The following is an 18710-nucleotide window of genomic DNA, read 5'->3' on the forward strand; positions in this document are numbered from 1 at the left end:
GATTCTATCTAAATAATCTCTTGGTATTATTTATCTTCTTTTTGTTACTTCTTTATTGTTCAAAATAAATTTGTAGTTTACATTAAAATTAAAACTTTTTCTAATATTTATCATTCTTTTAAAACAGAATTACATATTCATTCATTTTATAATACACGTTAAAATTTGGTTCTGTTCCTCATTCAGTAACCGGCTGAAGATTACGTCATGTGTCTCTCAGTTTGATTCAACTATAGGAGGCAATGAACATTTAGCATTTACACCTTAAGTTTAGACTTTTCTTGGCAGGGATATGCGATTCCTGTAGAAGTATTAATACTTAGTTTTAAAAAAACCAACCAAATATTTGTTGACCCAGATTTTTTTTTTTAAATTAACGCGTTACATCTTATTTATCGAGGCTCGTCAAAAAACGCACGAAGCCTCACTTGGTGCATTACTATCCGATCCCAGGCAATGTTTTTTCTTTATAGACATCACTTTTAGAGAAGTACGCACTAGAAAATGAATTAAATACACCTTTACTTATATTGTATATGGATTATTAGCTATCTTACTATCGATTGAGTCACATTTAATCAGATATTTATAGTCTATGCAAGTATTTATGTTTATGCCTGCCAACGATTAAATTTTAACAACGGTTTGTCATCAAAATTGTAATTTTCCTTTACATTTTTAAAGATTTCAATATATTATTCCAATTGACAGTGACTTCAATACATAATTTGATCCGACACTCATCCTCTCTCCATTGGTTGGAAATTGTCACAGTTTCATTCTCTCTAAGACGAGTGCAGTAGACTATCAGTTTAAAATAAGTACAGACGGGAGTGTGATAATTAGCACGGACGGGCGATAGATAGCAATGTGGTCGATGAGGAGTAGAGTCTGCGCAGTGGTGTGGCAATCTGCACTGTTCCCAGGCGGCAGCTCGCGTTATAGTGCCATAGTGCGTGCTGTTGTGTTGTGTCGTCCAGACTGAGTGGCAGTGTTGGATGTACAGGTGTCGTTCGGCTGCCCCATACTTGGACTAGTCAAGCACAGCCTCAGGCAGGTATGTAACATCAACATCTCCGGCCGCAATTACACCCCTCCTTGCACCATCATCTCTCCTCTCTCCCTCTTGATTTCCCCTCCAACGCTAGGTTTTCCCGCTGACCTTCGCTTCTAAATCATTTAAAGCCCAATTCCGTATATTTTCTGGCGTAAACTTCCTGCTAGGATCAACAAATTAATGTCATCCAAAACTTGGAATCTATACCATCAGTATCACATTTTCACCGGACCTAACCTCTTGCCTGCTACATTTATCGCATTCTAAATTTGTTTATTATTGTTCTTAACTCTTTACCATTGAAAGTCCCTCTGAGACCGTATTCTCACTAAAAGGAAAAAAATATCGCTAGATAAGTCTAGGACAAATATCCAGAGCCTTCACCTAACATTCACAGCTGTTCTAATGGAATAATAACCTTAATGGGAACAAACTCTTGCTCTTTTACCGTAAATATTCGTTTATTTTAGGAATAAAACAACTTAAGATTTTTAAAATGAGGAAAGTGAGCGACTGAGTTGGTAAACATGAGATGTCCGAGAGGGTGTCACAGTTAATGCAGAAGAACCCTATTTTTTAAAGAACTAAATGGCACTTAATGATCATTTTGTTTCTTCAACCCCCCCATGTTATGCTGTCGGAGGGATGTACTACCACTTTGGAAGGTTTATGTGGAAAACAGAGCCTTCAGTGGGTACCCATACGAGGCCTATGCTTTTAATGAATCTGGTTTCCAAAATGGAAGCGTGCAGATTAAAAAAATTTATTTTTAATTGAAGACGAGCACCCAAAGTCATTGGACTTTGGACAGTGTTCTTTCGTTACAGGCAACACGAAAGTTTGTGACAGGCACGTTTTATGAGGCCTCTAAATAGAAAGAATCTAACTGGAATCCAAACGGGAGTCCCAGCACTGTCCGTTAAGCCATTATGATTGTACTGAGAGAAGACATTATGTGAGAGAAATAACTCCACGGTGTTACAGTGAGCTATCCGCAGATTTTCGATTTGTCCAAAATTTGCAACTTTTAGTTCAAAGAAAATGAGAAAGTCTGCCAAAGCATTTCCATTGTATCAAATGCTAAAATGAAGTGTAGAACAAATGATGAAAAGCTACCATTTAATTCAATGTCACCAAACTTAGATAAAATTTACCAGACGTTATATTCCACTGCATCCAAAACACTAATAGTTTTAATTTAATTTGTTTTTCTAATCATTGTAAATTTCTAGTCTGAAAAACTCATGTAATTTTCCATTTCTTAAAAATATTGATATACTATTTTGTTTAAAATAAAATCACCATTAACTACAAAATTTTACAAAGAAACTGCATTTCATACGGCTTTCAAATGTTCAAATATGTTTACCAATTAAATTGGAATTATTAGTATTATAAAATTAGTGAGACCGCTAATACATTTAGAGAATAGAAAGCCCACTTTTCAATGCGTTAAGAAACTGTTTCCGGTGAATGGAAAACGGATATTTCCGCTGAAAGTACCATTATTGAAAAATTAATATGATCGCAAAACGTTTCTTTGCTAGAAAGGGTAAATTAGACTTTCTTAGAAAGGGATGCCCTTCTCCACTGTCAGAGAAGTCATAAAAAGTACTTTCCCAGAAAAGTTATTGATCTAGGATTTTGTAACCTAGATATGAAGTAAATAGAAAATCTTAAAAAAAAGTGAAACAACCAAAATGGAAGCGTGCAGATAAATCTATCTTACCAAAGTGTAGTTAAAATTGGCTGGTTAATTAAATTATTTTTTACCATTTCTTGTGAACGTGTTGTGCAAATTTAAAGAAAATTCCTTCGTTTCCGGAAAAAAACGACCTCGGAAAATACATTCCATAAAGCGGCCATTTATGCTTTCACCTATTGCTGTTGTGAGGAAGTAATGCAGTCGTGAGATTTTCGCTTTCAATGTTACAGAGTTCAGAGGTTTGGAGAACGAATAATCTGTAATTAACACTCACTCCACTTGTCTAAACCCAATTCACATATTTAAATTTTCTTGCAACTTATATTTGTACCGAAAAGGAAAAGGTGACTCAATAACATACCTGTGATCTGTATTCTCTGAGAAAACTCAAGTTAGAAAATCAGCGCGCTCGCAAAGTAAACTGAGAAACTGGAACATTAGTTATTGAAAAATAAAGGTATTCAAGCCTATTTTACAATGAAACATATTGAAACAATGAATCAGTCACCAAAAATTATGACCACTATTCTTAAAACATTTTTAAATTATTAATATAATCAATTACTTAAGAGTGCCAAAAATCTTAGCACATACTTTCTGTCACAACCAGAAACAAGAGGCAAAAAAAAGTGACGAAGTTGGCGCTTTCAGCCAACACAGATTTGGCTGGTCTGCCCTTTACCGCCAAAGTATTTTTTATCATAGAATCTCATAGAGTTACGCCAGGTTGCAGCAGTGTCAAATGAAGGGAATTTGGCATTAAAAAGTACCATTATGAGTGGGGGGAAGTATGTGCCATCTCTTATTTTTTTTGCTGGACGATCTACACGTCAATTTTCAGAACGGAGATGCCGGATGACATCCTCTGGCAGGATCTCATACTCGCAACAGGGAATGATGATTTCGATCAAAACGAATTTTTTCATTTGATGCATTCATTTGAATATGGATTCAATGGCCCATTGATAACAATAATGATAAACGTCACTGGACTGTTCTCTAAATTCTTACTAGTAAGGCCAGAGTAATCTTCGAAAAAAAATTGCAGAAAAAGCATAACTCGTTCAGTAGAGAGTTAGATCTAGACGGGAATTCAATTCATGCGCAGAATTTTATCAGAATATTAATAAATCCTGGGTTTAACGTGTGGTCCCCCGAGCATTAATTGCCTGTTACTGTTTGGGTTCAAGTCTAATTCCTCTATAACAGATCTGCCCTCAATATAATTATCTTGGCAAATTATAATTAAAAAAGTTATTCATTGTGTGAGAAATATACTTTTCACACGAGTTCAAGTTATGCCCTCATGAGCGTATGCCCACCAGTAGCTCTATCTTAAAACATGTGCATTTTTGGATTTCTTGTTTTTAAAATTCCTAGTTCTTGTAAGAATGTTATTCTGAGAAGAAATGGAGTCTATTAAAGATAGTGTATTAAAAAAAAAAAGTTGTTGATTTGTTGCAGATGATTGGCTCGTGAGGATGGGCTCCGATTGGCTGGGCGGCCCCTGGCCATGACCATTCCCCGCGCCCAACATGCGACTCCACCTCGCCACTTCCGTCATCTTTCTCCTACTACTTACACCGACCTATAGGTGAGCGGCTTCAGGCTTTTACTTCAATCTTATCATTCATCAGAGGATGTCTCTGTGCTCACTACGGGACAGCAAATTCGCTAGTATTGCATGATCAGACTCAAAGCAAAATGTTTAGTTCACTTAGGCTATTAATTAAGAGATTAGGAGAGTTATTGGGAGGCATAGAAAAAGAAATGACAATAACTGGACAGTAAGCACCACATTCAGGGTAATCTATGAGGGACAAAGAGGCTTAATTTGGAAACCCACAGTTCTGTCGACAGATCATCGCGTGTGACCTGGGAGCTGGTTCATGAGGTTTACAATCGCAGACCTCCTTTTCCGTAATAATTCCGTACAAGAAAGATTTTTGCCCTAATACACAAAAAAAAAGTTCACTCTATTCAGAATAAATTGCCCGTGAGCTTTGGGATTTGAACTCCTGCTGTTTGTGGATTTGGAATTGGGCAGTAACTAAATCAAATTATTAAAAAGCGGATTTGAAAAATGAAATGTTTCTTGGCGAAGAGGGGGGGGGGGTTTGTGTGACTGTTTCGAGCTGTTCTCACTGTCGGGGTAACGGGTACATTTTGCTGCCATATTTATTACTTCTTTTTTATGAGTTCTTGATTTTTCTTCAATTTGTTCTATAGAATTGAAAGTTTTGAAAAAAGTATGAGAGAATTGTGGCCGACATCAGAATCCAGGAAGACCGCTTTGCACAAGGTCCAGTGGCAGACTGAGGGTACTGGGCCGACCCACGGCTATAGTTGTGGCTCACACTGACGACCCACACTCCCAATCTGTAAATACAGTGCCGCCATCTCCTAACTGTTCTATCTTTAGACTGGTTCTATTTCTATTTCTGCTCAATTTAACTATTCTACTAGACTATTTGTATTTTTATCCACCTAATCTGTTCAATATGCGAAATAACTGTCACACTCTTCTCAAATATGTTTATCGAACTGGTGTTCTAAATCTCTTTGAATTTCAAATATTGTTCTGTGTCCCTACCCTCTCTGGTGCCAGGCGGGACTACTCACGCTGCAAAACTCCCAGGTGATGGAACAATGCATCCAGGTTCTCTAGGGAAGTTCGTAGGAGAGGACTGGGAGTCGGAATTAAGGAATTATCACTCCCTGGTCCAATCCCGGCAAGAAGTTGGTGGGAAGGTGTGCACCGTACCTTTTGGCCCGTTGGTTCCTTGGTGAATAATGGTATAATCTTCACCATTATTTAGATAAGAAGTAGGAGTTTAGTAGAAGTGCTACTCGGCTGGGGTTGGCGCTGGAGTTCCCTCAGACTTAGCACCTTAGCAACATTATCAGCACTCTGATGTTCTCTTTTTTATATCATTCATCATTCTCTGAATCAGGTAATCGTCCAGCAGGGGTTTTACTTTTTACTTTGAAGAGTATTTAAAACTAAGATGAGCTCCACATCCTGTGTAAGTTTAGTTTTCATTCTACCCCATCTAGTGTCTAGTGGAGTGGGCATATCGACTATCTAAATAACACACTTGCCGATTTGATCGTTTTAAATTCAATAACTAAATTATTTAATTTGTAGTAAGTTCGAACACTGACACCGGTAATAACGAAAGAACTGACTAAGCTGATAAGTGAACTGGCCGAGGTGCAATCTTTTTTACAGCTAATTAGAGTACTCCTCATTTCAGAGTACAGAGGCTGTCCTCAGGGCTTTAATGTTTGGATCCTAGTGACACAGATGTCGTGGTATTTCCGTCTATAAATTTTATAAAAGTGCTATTAATTTGTTGATCGGTCCATAACAATGTCAACTTCAACGCAAAGTAGTTCAAATTAATCACAAAAGGAATTTCTATGGCCCAAACCCAAGTGGCAGATGATTTGTTCTGAGGGGTACATTTTGATACCACATGAGCAACATCTTTGTAGCAAAGCAATGAAGTCAGCTAATGGCTACTTCATGTGGAATGCAGATGAGACAGAGAGACCGAAAGGATTCATGTTGTCTACATGGAGGGCGCCAAGAATGTGACCTAGGCTTTTTGTATTTGTTTTCCAAATGTTTCCTTCAATAACCAATTATGTACATTATTCTATTTGTGAAATATATAGTGGCACGAGTTGGAATACCCTTTAAAAGACTTGTGTTAGTGTATTATTTAATCATTTTAACGTCAAATCTCTAAACTGATGAACAGTTAAATACACTTGAAAGGAAGATTGACAGGGGGGGGGGACGCCCTGGATCCGCAGTTTCTTAACCGACAGAAGTCGTCCAGCTGTCTGCCTGACAATCCATTCATAACCAATCTAGACTGTCTGAAGTACGTCTATTGTTTGGCAGTATGGCCAACTATTTAGTTGGCCCACGACTCAATCGCGCTAACAACATCCCATTCACCCTGCTCCCACTTCGGCACTTGTCCTAACTTGTTAGAATACTTTAACGAACATCTACAAGTGAATCTTATTTCTCTAAGAAAAAGTGATTGTATAATGTCGCAGGCTATTTTTTTTTTTTGTTGATTCTTAAATTGTTGATGGTTCACAGTCCTGTTTTCGAAAAATCTGAAAATAATATAAACTAAAAAATTGATTAAATAAAGGTTCGATTTTGAGCAAACCTTGTTATTTTGTTTTCTGATGGTGTCTTTGATCTACCTCAATTTTCTAATTTTGTTTCATACCCACTATCGATACATATATGTACATTTTTTTTTGTTGAACTTCTTTTTAGAGCTCAGAGAATCCATAAACACTCAAATCGGAAATCCATACGATCACAACACTTCTTGTTAGGTACCGAAAGAGTGGACCAATTGCGAACTTGGTTATAACGCTAATTAGGTTAGTTATGGAGGGGCTCCATGGGACTGAGCCGGCACGAGCTACGCTTTATTACGCTTTATCTTGTAACATTAACCTGTATTAAATATAATAGTAAAAAGTAAACAAATGGTAATAAAATAAAAGAGTATTTTCCTAAACTTTTTAACTTAGCAATCAAACAAGACCTAGAAACCTTTTTTCAGGTAAGAAAAAAATCAGGTGATTCCTGCTGCAAATAGACAAGGTAATAGAATTTCGTTCACAGTTTTATTAACGGTTTTTATTTGTGCATAGAATGGACAAAACGTTGTTGCTGTCATGCGATAGCAAAAAGGTAATTATTCAATTTAACTGTTAAAAAGTTTTATACATTGTAGTATTAAAAGCTATAAATACGATATGAAAAATATCTTCGGTATTGTACAGTTACCACCTCATTTTGTGACCTCTTAAAACTTATGTAGAGGCCCGATAAGGTTGGTGGCTGTGCCAGAAGTCTTCAACTTTAGTTAATAAATAATAAATAATTTTTTTGTTTGATAGATGGATATCTGATTACGATGACGAACCAAGAAGTGATCAGTCTCAATTTACCTATCTGTCACATGGTCCCAAATATCTACCAATAACCAAGTTAATAATCTATCACTCACCTTAGAGGTTTCAGCACTTTCTCCGCAACTCAATATTTCGTTTGGGAAGGGAAGCGAAACATCTTCCAATAGTCCCAGGTCTATTCTGGCTTTTTAAATTACAAAAATTACGAATTCTTCTCGAACGGTGGCCTGAAGTCGCCTCTATAGTCCTATTTGTGGTTACAATCAGAGTTATCAAGGGCCTCCACATATGACGCAAGATCTAATTGCCTTTTATTTTTTTGGATTGGATGATTTTTGTCTGTTCGGTTTCACATATCGTTTTTCGTTTTTGAATTTCGCTGATCATGTACATCACTTTTCAAAAACCAATTCTTCTATTCAGGAGCCCTCACAACGTCCATTACAGCCAACATTAAAAATCAATCATCTGCACCAGGTATACTTTCTGTTTTGTGACTTCCTGTATTGGAGAGTTTCCCAGGAAACGTTGCAAATAAAAGAGGAAGTGTTGCCGTTTAATTTTCCTTTGAAAATCGCTGGATCATCAGCTGAAGCAGTTAAATTGGAAGGGCAAAAGGAAGTGTTTTGAGGGGGGCTTACTAGATTCTTTTCACTCATTGTTTTGCTAGCAAGAGAGGTCGCAAGTAAATGCGATCGTGTAAAATTTAGTAAATAGAGTTTTTACTGGGAAAAGTCGGGCTGTAGCCGCGCTTGTCAAAAACGTAAAAGTGTACTCTTGCTGGCTTACTAACAAGAATATTGAAAAATCTACAACCTTTATTGACGTCAATATCTTAGTAAAATTCCTTATATGGTAGTTCTTGAGGAAATGGTGGTTAGATTTACTCCCAAACAATGCGAATTAAGAATTCAATAGGTTGCAGAAGTTAGAAATTCCAAAAAAATAAGAGGTTGGTACTTGAGAATTAAGAGATGTTGGCAAAAGGTTGGACCAGAATCCGATCTGTGCCACCAGTGGCTAGCGAGCGTTACAGTTTAAAATGGAATAGGGAATATTTGAACAAATTTATTGCTGTGGTATGTTTCTTATGAATCTGTTTGTTGAGCCCAGAGGCATGTCTGGAGGCGGCAGTACGGATAGGCTGGCCAACGTGACCCAGACCATTTCCAGACTGCTGGATGGGTACGACATCAGGCTGAGACCCAACTTCGGAGGTATGAATATTGACGTTCTGTTTGCTATTATGAAAATTAAGTGGAACAAAAGAGGATTTTTAATTAAATAAATTCACACTTCATCTCAAATAAATTACTTATTGGAACGGAAGAGTAGTGGGTAGTAGCGACTTTCACTATGTGTAGTTACTGCCTAGATATCTTGCCTCAACCTTTCGCATCATTTACTAACAATGGAAGTAAAAATCCTTTTAAATTTAGTTGCAATACTTTCAATAATTATTAAATTCAACTGGTACTCACAATTACGAACTCTAATTAATTCCACCCTTTTGGTAGCCAAATAATTTTTGTAAATCTGATGTGGTCTCTTTTGTTAATAAATAGACAACTTTTTACGTAATGAAGATCTTTTCGGAGCAAATAATTCTAATTATAGTAGACGACGAGGTTAGATATTACAACCGGTGAAGAAACTTTTGGGTTTCTTGCTGGACCTTCGAGCTCCCTGACAACATGGCTGCTAAAGGTCTCTTTATGTTTATTTCATGTTAACATTAATTTCAGTCATTTCTACTTTTACAGTTGCCTTCAGAATAAATCTGTAAGAAGGTTCCTTTAGGCGTTCCTCCTCTTTTTCTTTGTTGCTCACTTTTACTTTCATTAGATAATAACAAATACTATTTGATCTTTTTCTTTAATTTTTTTGGCCAGAATGGTTTAATTGATGAAGAAACCAATTCGTCATATCTTTAGAATGGTGCACCGTTCCAGCAAATTATTGTTACAAATAGATGCAAGTAAGTAAAGAGGATACATGTACGATCGTACGCGCCATCAATCTACCTTAATTGTCAAGCTATACTAGAACTACTATTGCAAAGTATATTTATTGACCTAACGCCTAATGAGGAGATATTTAAATTTACAGGAGACCCGTTGTACGTGGGCATGGACTTGACGATAGCTAGTTTCGACTCGATCAGTGAGGTTAACATGGTGAGTAGGACAGTGGAGCATATATTTTATTGTTGTCATTAATTTTTATTTTCTGAGATATTGCCAGAAAAACCGAGGTCACCTCAGTTCGTATGTTCTTTTGTTCAAACTTCGAACTGAAACTTATTTAATTTTAGCTTACATAGATAACTTACAAATCAAAATAAATATAAGAGTAGAAGTAGAAGTAGTTTTTGATTGAATGTTTTTTATAAATTGAAATGGGATTTCATTTAGGATTACACGATCACAATGTACCTGAATCAATACTGGAAAGATGAGAGGTTAACCTTTAGTCATGATGATGAAGTCTTGACTCTCTCAGGAGATTTCGCCGAGAAAATATGGGTGCCTGATACATTCTTCGCCAACGACAAAAACAGGTAACTACTTCGGCTTACCAACCGTTCTCTTAATCATAAGTCTAGTTTGCAATTTGCTGAAATAGAATGCTATCGCCTAATTCTCAGAAATCTGCAACCCGTGGCATAAAAATCAGGTGTAGTCGTTTCAAGTCGTTTGAATGTCTTCTTGCTTTTCTTTCGTACCCTGACCCTTTCTACATCCACTTTGATTTTATAGGTAACTAACTTTTGGCTGAATGGGTTCTAAGGAAATAGACCAGGAAACATGCGATGACCTTTATCTTTTTTAGTAATAGGAATAGTAATAGCTAATTCCCATATAAGAATTATTCTTTGAAGAATAATTTATTTATAATTATCTGGACTACCGATTTATTAGTTGGATTTATATTTTTAACTATACTAATATACATGTGATCGGAGCCAAGAGGCAATCTTTTCTTGACTTTAAAGCGATTATAAATTCAGATTGGAAAGCATTGATTTGAATTTGGTAAAGAAATCATCAAAATCGGAACGATACGAAGAGAGATCTATAGGTTTGAAATTTGAACCATTTGCAAAACCTCCAATATTTAACCTTCTATATCTCATCAACCATTGTAACTAAAACATTGAAATTTATACCAGCTATAATTTGACAGCCTTGCTGCTGATGCTTTTTGTAAAGCTATAGTTAATTATTTTAATCAATTGTTGCAGTTTTTTACATGATGTAACGGAAAGAAACAAACTTGTGCGTCTAAACGGCGATGGCAGTATAACTTACGGCATGCGCTTCACCACGACGCTGGCCTGCATGATGGACCTGCATTATTACCCGCTGGACTCTCAGAACTGCACCGTGGAAATAGAGAGCTGTCAGTATCCCACTTTCATTTAGCCGATGTTATGTAGTAAGTGTCTAACTGCATTCTCTGCCGCCAGATGGGTACACTGTGAGTGATGTCGTCATGTACTGGAAGGAGACCCCAGTCCGTGGCGTGGAAGAGGCTGAGTTACCTCAGTTTACCATCATTGGCTACGAAACAAACGATAGGTAAACTTGTCATTTTTGTGTACCCTAATTTGAAAAAATTGATTTGATTTGTTGCTGGCATTTTTTATTAGTTAAAAGGAATTCATTCGAGTAATATGAATTGGTGACAACTGCAATTACTAAATATGTATTTTATTACTAAATATTACCATATATGACCTAAATAAGCTTTGCACTGAAATCTTTTAAAAAAAGTACTAAAATGCCGTTGAATATTTCTCCTGAAAAATAATGTTTTGATCTATTTTGTGGTTTCTACCGAGAGCATGTTCTCGGTCTATTGACCTGGACTCTATATATTTATAGACGACTAACTTGGTCCTCAAGCGGCCCTATTTTCTGTAGTAATTTAGCAATCATCCTATATCAAATTCATTTCACTACAATTCCCTTAGTATTTCCGTGAACCACCAATTCACTTTTTTGAAAAGAAAGAATTAGTGATTGCAATACCGCAAGATGAATAAATACCGATATTCGGTATGTATTTGAAATGAATTCCGGAAGAAATATCCATTTTTGGTACACTTTCAAATATAATTATTCTAACTGATCTTGACGGAGAATGTATTTTGAATAGAAAGGAGAAACTGGCAACAGGTGTCTACCAGCGGCTATCACTCTCATTCAAACTGCAGAGGAACATTGGCTACTTCGTGTTCCAAACATATTTACCATCCATCTTGATAGTGATGCTTTCTTGGGTATCCTTTTGGATCAACCATGAGGCGACCAGTGCGAGAGTGGCTCTAGGTAATTCTTTAAACATAGTATCTGGTATTCTAGGTTTAACATAAATATAAACATCTGGTATTCCACCTGTCTTAACTTGCTGATATTGAGTCGTTTCAGATTTCTTTGATTTCATCAGCGTTTGGTGCATCAACTTCATGGCTTTCCACGTTTGACCATACGCCGTATTCATTGCTGCTAAAATTACTGTTGAGATTTTGTGGATACATTCTTGGATACTTTTCAATTATTGAACTAAATTAAACGACAATATTAGAAACGAAGTAATAACTATGAACCTATCTATTTTCCTTTAATGCAATGAACATGGTCTCTAATGGATTGCCCTTGAATTAGAATGGGAAATATTTATTCACGGTCACCCAAAGAAGAAAAAAAACTTTTGTTGTGCTCTATTCATATTCTTTGTGGCTGCACTGCTGATAGCCATTATTTGCGCAGTGAATGCCAATATATGTTGCTATAAGGTGAATTTGTGCGTCCCACACTGCAAAACCAATCTCTACTCCATAGATAAATAGTAAACAGTAAACACGGCTATGTTCTCTCTAACACTAGTGGAATAAGCTAAATGTGAAATTCCTCTTTAGTTGTGACCCACAAATCTAATTGGACTCGAGACTTCTTACCGTTTATACCACAATGGAGCGACTTTGGCCCAACTACCATTCACTGTAGCTACACTGCCATATAAATATTCTTTAAAATTAAAAATTTTACACTTAGCAATCTCTTGTTTATTTAAGCAGAAGTTCATTGTTCTCCTTATTACATTTCATTCATACCTGAGAATATGTTTAAGGATTCGTAGCATTTGGTAATAAATGTCGTGCCGGCGAGGTGATGTATTTATTCTCGATTCTATTCGATTCCTCTAATTGAAATTCACACTTCATATGTTCGTCCATTTTTAGGTTATCAGACAAGTCCAATCCGAAAGGATCTAATTTTTCTCTTTATGCATTTTGATTCTGCTTTTATCGATTTTTACAAACAGCTACATATAAGTTCAGAGTACGCTGTAGATGTGTTCTGCGATACTGGTTAATGGAAAACTTTTTAAGTGTAGTCAACAACAGTCAATACAGTCGCAACATGTCCAGGAATACCAGGAGGAATCAACTAATTTATCGGTGATTAAATGAGAATGTTTGATGTGAACAGTTACCCAATTCTCAACAAGAAGCTACATTTAAGGAAATTGTAAGTTGAGTTGAGATTGTGATTTCAGGTATCACCACTGTGCTCACCATGACTACGATCAGCACAGGCGTCAGAAGTTCGCTGCCACGTATCTCCTACGTCAAGGCCATTGACATTTACCTGGTCATGTGCTTCGTTTTCGTTTTTGCTGCTCTGTTGGAGTACGCTGCAGTCAATTACACTTACTGGGGAGCCAGAGCCAAAAAGAAATCAAAAAAGACTAAAGAGGCAGAGGAAGTAACGAGGAAATCTAGCTTGTCTGGTAATTAGATTGTTAGTAGTTCGTAGACAGTATATTTGCGTAAGTGGGCTTCTAAAGGTGTATTTGTGGACAGTCTTTAATTTCGTGCTACACAGAATCTGAAGGTGATTCTGATGACATGTGCAGCTGATTGGAATTACAACTGACTCTTTAACAAAAGACCTCTATAGCTCACAATAATGTATTTATTTACATGAGACCACAATGTAAACAAACTGTTCAACTTGCTCTAGTAGTTTCTAATCCTGTTAATGTTTGAAATGTTTATTTTGTTAAACTTTCGCAACCTATTCGATACAGTCCCTTTCGATGTAAAACAAGTTTAATCGCGAGCCGGATAGATGCCTGAGGATTTTGCCCAACTTCTACAACTACGATAGCCAATAATATTGAGGCAATTTAAAAATTTATTATTTAAATAATCCGAATTTGTAGGCATTTATTTCGTTGATTTGATCCTTCTTTACTCTAGGGAACTCTAGGCTTCCGCGGAACCCAGGTTGAAGACTCCTGCTCTACACCAATTACACCTTGATGGATGACGATCCAACTCCTCCGGATCTTCCTAGTCCTGCTCGTCCTAGACATTTCTAGAGAATCTGGATAATAGTTAGATCATCTGAAAGTATTGGCTTGAACAATACCCCGTTAACAAGAAAAATTGTCCTGAATACATTTTCAAGGCTTTTGTTTGTTCAGCTCTTCGCCAAATCTAAAGAACATTTCTTGACCCTCTTTTTTATGGAATATCCCCCCCCCCCAAAATGGGAAAAGTGTATCACGAAGTTCGACCGACATTTTTGATTTAGACGAAGCTGCGCATAAAAGAGATATCAAGAGTTTTGCCGCGAAAACATATTTTATAAATTAGTTTGTGGAGTGCTAACGGGAGAAAATATAAACTAACAATATATATAATCAATTTTAAATATTGAAAAAAAAAATTATAACAGGAAGTAAACCCGGCCAGCCGACTGTGTCGGACGGATATGCGGGTAGTAGCGGCACTGGACAGCCTGCAACTTCCACTCCGGATGAGATTATAGAACTCCAGGATGTGCGGCTCTCTCCTATTCCTTCTATCAGGAATAGACACAGCTCTGGCAGGTCAGTAAAAATTATGAAATGTAAGTATTGCGAAATTTCATCACCATAATCTATGTTTCCTTTAACTAATGATCTATGATCATTTGACCAATTTAATGCCATTTCGGCAGAGACATTACAAAGAATGAAAAATAAAGAGAATATGCGATTTCTTGTTTTATTTATTTATTTATTACAACTGCCATATTTCGCCATAATAATGCAGCTGTTCTGTACCATATCAATAAATAAGTGGGGAGAAACTATCCGGTTGTCAGAGAGAAAATCTAAATTTAGCATTTCTCCTAATTTCCAAATTTTTTAATTAGCCATTGATGGGAAGAATGCAGGATTGTATCAGGAAATATGCAATAAATATAACAAAATTTATTGTTAGTATATTTAATCGTACCAATTGACGTAGGATAACCCAGTGCTTTGGCAATTTTTCAGGGGCCTTGAGGATCCATCAAAATTTCCACCGAGTTTCCGAATTAGTCGAACATCAGGATACTCTGTACCATCGTCCCGGTCAGGATTACGTTTGCGAGGAGCTCGTGGTGGCTCATCCAACAGGCCCAAAATGTTTCATGCCCTGAAGAAAGGTGCATCTGCTTTAAAGGCGTCCATGCCAAAAATCAAAGACGTAAATGTAATAGATAAGTATTCTAGAGTGGTATTTCCAATATCATTCTTGGTATTCAATTCTATCTACTGGGTGTTCTACATCGTATAGGCAGGCACCCACAGAGAATTCTCAGATGCAACAGATAAAGTGAAAAGATTGCCGGCTGCAATTGAGCTCTCCATTGATAAGTAACAAATTAATGATTGGTTGCTGAAGGAACTCTTGTTCATTCACAATTTTTTTCTAAATATTGAAAGAAAGTGATAGGAGGAAGGAAATGAATATTTTGTAAATTCTTACAAAACATTGAATTATAACTTTGACACGGGATTGTTAAAATTTTGTTGTAATTAACACAAAGATTGTTGGAAAGAAGAGCTCCAGGCACAGCCAGCAGTGTTGTGGACAAGCTTCAGACTCAGTCAACAGTATTTTGCTGAGAACACTAGCTCACTGGAGAGCCCTAGTTCTGCCAGCGAAATTATTTTTCTGCATTTAAATTGGTCAACAACTAAGACATGAATATTTTTAAAAATCATTCCATCAATAAAAATAAGCCAAGCAATTTAGGTAGAATTCAAGTATGTTACATCCATAAACCAGACCAACTTTTAGAAGCAATCTGTAATAATTAAACTTGTGGTTGATCAATATACCGTTCGAATGTACCAAGTTACATTAAGCAAACAACTAGTTTTAATGTTATCTAAATTGTAATTATTGTTTATATTAAACGTAATTAAAACCTTAAAAAAATCAGTGAACTAATGTAGAATAATTTATTTTTAGGAAATTAAGCTAACCGTTGAGCTTTAACAAAACATCGAATCTTAGAATCGTCAGTAGGACCCTTATTGACTATTCTAACCTTAATACGAATAGATTACTTTGAATAGATTTTACTGGATTCAGATCGCAAGTCATGTACATTAACATTAACTGGTGCTCCATGTATTGTAAGTTATTAGTATGTTGAGGCTTTTAGCTTGATCGATTTTAGCCAAGTTGTTTATACGTCCTTTTAAAGTGCAGCTGACAAGTTAGGAGAACCATGTTTCTGCTAAAAAAAGAAAAGAAAAGAAATTTGACAGTAAGTGTGCCAAACAAAAACTGTATTCATGCACCAAATATTAAAATTTAAAACTTTAAGAGAAATTGTGAAAATTATTTAACCATAGTACCTGTGCACAACCTTCTGAATGTAGATTAGTGAAGCTAGCGTTCAACACTTTACAGCTGAATAACTTTGTAATTTAGTGCAGATGGAATGTGGTGATGTATGACGTAGGAGCAGGCGTGCGGGCCCCGTGCTCGGCAGAAACGATAAAATATATTAGAAATTTCTTTCGACAAACAAGGCTCTCTTTTTATTTCAATTATTTTGTTTCGTGAAGGAACAACATAGTTCATCCTAATCGGTTTCTTTTTTATTCATCATCTGCAGGGTCGCGACTTAAACCATTAAAGTTTATATCAGACAGTACTTTATTTGGCTACCAAGGTGTAGAATGTTTGTACTGAGTGTCGGATAGAAATGCAGATTGAAAATAAATTTTCCATATCAACATTTAATTGAAGATTTATCCAAATGAATTATTCTGTAAAGAGGGGTGGGATTACTGGTACTTTCCCGGATGCTAGAGAACTCTTCATGAGAATGAAATCTCAGCTCACATTGTGGACACTCAGAAGTAATATCTTACTTAAAGTCCACCCAATTTGGCAATAGAGGAAGAGAGCGTGGCTACCGTTGGGTGCTTTCAAAATGCTTATTACTATGACTGTTTTGCTAGTTAATTGCCATTGCAAACTGATTTTCAGCTCGATTCCTTCTTAAGCTTCAGCTAGTGAATGCGATTCTTTGCTATACATTGTATTTGGCCAGTTTAATTTTTACCATTTATGTTTACTTTAATCGGGACTTAACAATGCACTGCGACCTTCAATATCTAAGTTCAACTGTTTAGTTTGTATATACAAAAGATATGATCTAAATCGCTGGCGACTCCGACAGTACTAGCACCATGTTATAGAAATTGATAGCAACTGTAATGCTGCAATTTATCATATTTGTTTATAATTAATTTGTATTAACGGTGTTTAAAAGTACACTCTTACTGAATCGAATTCAAATACATCTGCAAAGGAGGAATTGTGTTATTAGTAAGCAGATATCCTATTTATAATTACCATTACGTTACCATATCTGTGTACCAGACAATAGCACTACGTTAGTTTGCTCTGGTTTTTATTGTTACGAATTACATATTATGTTTATTTAAATTTAAATATATATTTAATGTAAATATGAAAAATATTTAATGTAAAGTAATTATATATATATATATATATATATATGAGATTTATTAAAGAAGTATGTAGTATATTTATTAAATAAATCAAACTCCTATGCAAGAGAACATTGCCCGGAGGCCGTCCGGTAATAAAAGGTACCAGACAAAGAATCTTGTTTACTTATTTGGCTCTATTTAGGAGTCAGGTTGGACCTCTCATTCGATGTGAGCATTATGTTCGTATAAATAAATATGTTGGGTAGTGACAGTGTATTTTCTTTACATAGCGGTTTGTAGCAGTTTCTCTTTCTTTTAACTAACACTCCTCGTCACTCTATTTTTGCAATTTAAAGTACTTGATTGAAATGACGCCTTTAATTTAGTACGCTTTTTCAAAATCTTCTTAGAAAGTTCATCTTTCAATACGGGATCAATTACAGGGCCAGCTTAATTCCTGTATGTTTGGTATCTATCAGTGTTCTGTAATCCTGCTGATGTTTAAACATTCAAAGCGGGGCTACTTTTTTTTTTTTTTTTTTTTTTTTTTTATCAGTTTTATCTAATTTTGTTAACATTAACCACAAATCCAGATTAATCAGGGAGACAGTTGTGTACATGCCACTACTTACTTACTATCTCTCGTATTGAAAGCGGGATAATGCATGTTTAGCTGTTTAGCTCCTATAGCAACAGTCATCAACATTGCTGGAGTAAATTAGAAAGAGAAGTGTTGTCAAGATGATACTTGAGGAACTATAATTTAGATTTGTGGCTTTTAATTGTTGTGATACTTATTGCACTCTGCCCATTTAAAATTGCTGAAGTAAAACCAAACGTTCTCCATCTTTATCTTCTTTATGGAAGCTATTTTCAAATCTGTAGTGTGAGACCAAACAAAAGCATCTCTGAGATCACAAAAATAAATATCAAAAATACATTTTCTTAAGGAACAAGCTATGGTTTTAAAGTAAGGCACCAGCTGTTGGGAACGAATAACTGACACAATAACAATAAGTCGAAGGTGAAGATTAAGAAGCAGTAAGAAGTTGAAAAGTCTGTATAACTTGTATACTTAACACAATTATTTATTGATTTTGTTTAGATGTACTACGTGTATTTATTTTTAATAAATTAAATTTAAATGTAATCAGTTTTGCTTTCAATTTCTACACAGTGCTCATTTCG

The 18710-nt window shown here is 35.8% G+C and overlaps 1 protein-coding gene across 4 annotated transcripts; it reads left to right on the forward strand.

The window, feature by feature from the left end:
• The first annotated feature begins 909 nt into the window (after nucleotides 1-909).
• On the forward strand, nucleotides 910-18672 carry LOC141462209 (gamma-aminobutyric acid receptor subunit beta-like). 4 transcript variants are annotated; one of them, XM_074143875.1, is made up of 11 exons: nucleotides 910-1057; nucleotides 4227-4356; nucleotides 8832-8935; nucleotides 9828-9895; nucleotides 10133-10278; nucleotides 10963-11120; nucleotides 11188-11299; nucleotides 11880-12052; nucleotides 13284-13517; nucleotides 14471-14624; nucleotides 15057-18672. In XM_074143875.1, exons 2-11 carry the CDS (start codon nucleotides 4298-4300, stop codon nucleotides 15337-15339), a joined length of 1491 nt encoding a protein of 496 aa, XP_073999976.1. In that variant the 5' UTR covers nucleotides 910-1057; nucleotides 4227-4297; the 3' UTR covers nucleotides 15340-18672. The 4 variants fall into 4 exon arrangements, with proteins under 4 accessions (XP_073999976.1, XP_073999978.1, XP_073999977.1 ...); XM_074143876.1 differs by having other exon boundaries at nucleotides 942-1057; nucleotides 4210-4356; XM_074143879.1 differs by lacking the exon at nucleotides 910-1057 and adding an exon at nucleotides 7455-7494 and having other exon boundaries at nucleotides 4242-4356.
• Nucleotides 18673-18710: the final 38 nt, after the last annotated feature.

This window comes from Rhodnius prolixus, unplaced genomic scaffold (assembly GCF_049639745.1).
Source record: "Rhodnius prolixus isolate KJV_2025 unplaced genomic scaffold, Rpr scaffold_18, whole genome shotgun sequence".
In the NCBI taxonomy this organism is placed as follows: domain Eukaryota; kingdom Metazoa; phylum Arthropoda; class Insecta; order Hemiptera; family Reduviidae; genus Rhodnius; species Rhodnius prolixus.

Bases quoted from the DNA above. Each gene is read 5' to 3' on its own strand.
- LOC141462209 (XM_074143875.1), top strand. From the start codon at position 4,298: ATGCGACTCCACCTCGCCACTTCCGTCATCTTTCTCCTACTACTTACA. The intron at 11,121-11,187 runs GTCAGTATCCCA...CTCTGCCGCCAG, and splicing joins CACCGTGGAAATAGAGAGCT to ATGGGTACACTGTGAGTGAT. The intron at 12,053-13,283 runs GTAATTCTTTAA...TTGTGATTTCAG, and splicing joins CAGTGCGAGAGTGGCTCTAG to GTATCACCACTGTGCTCACC.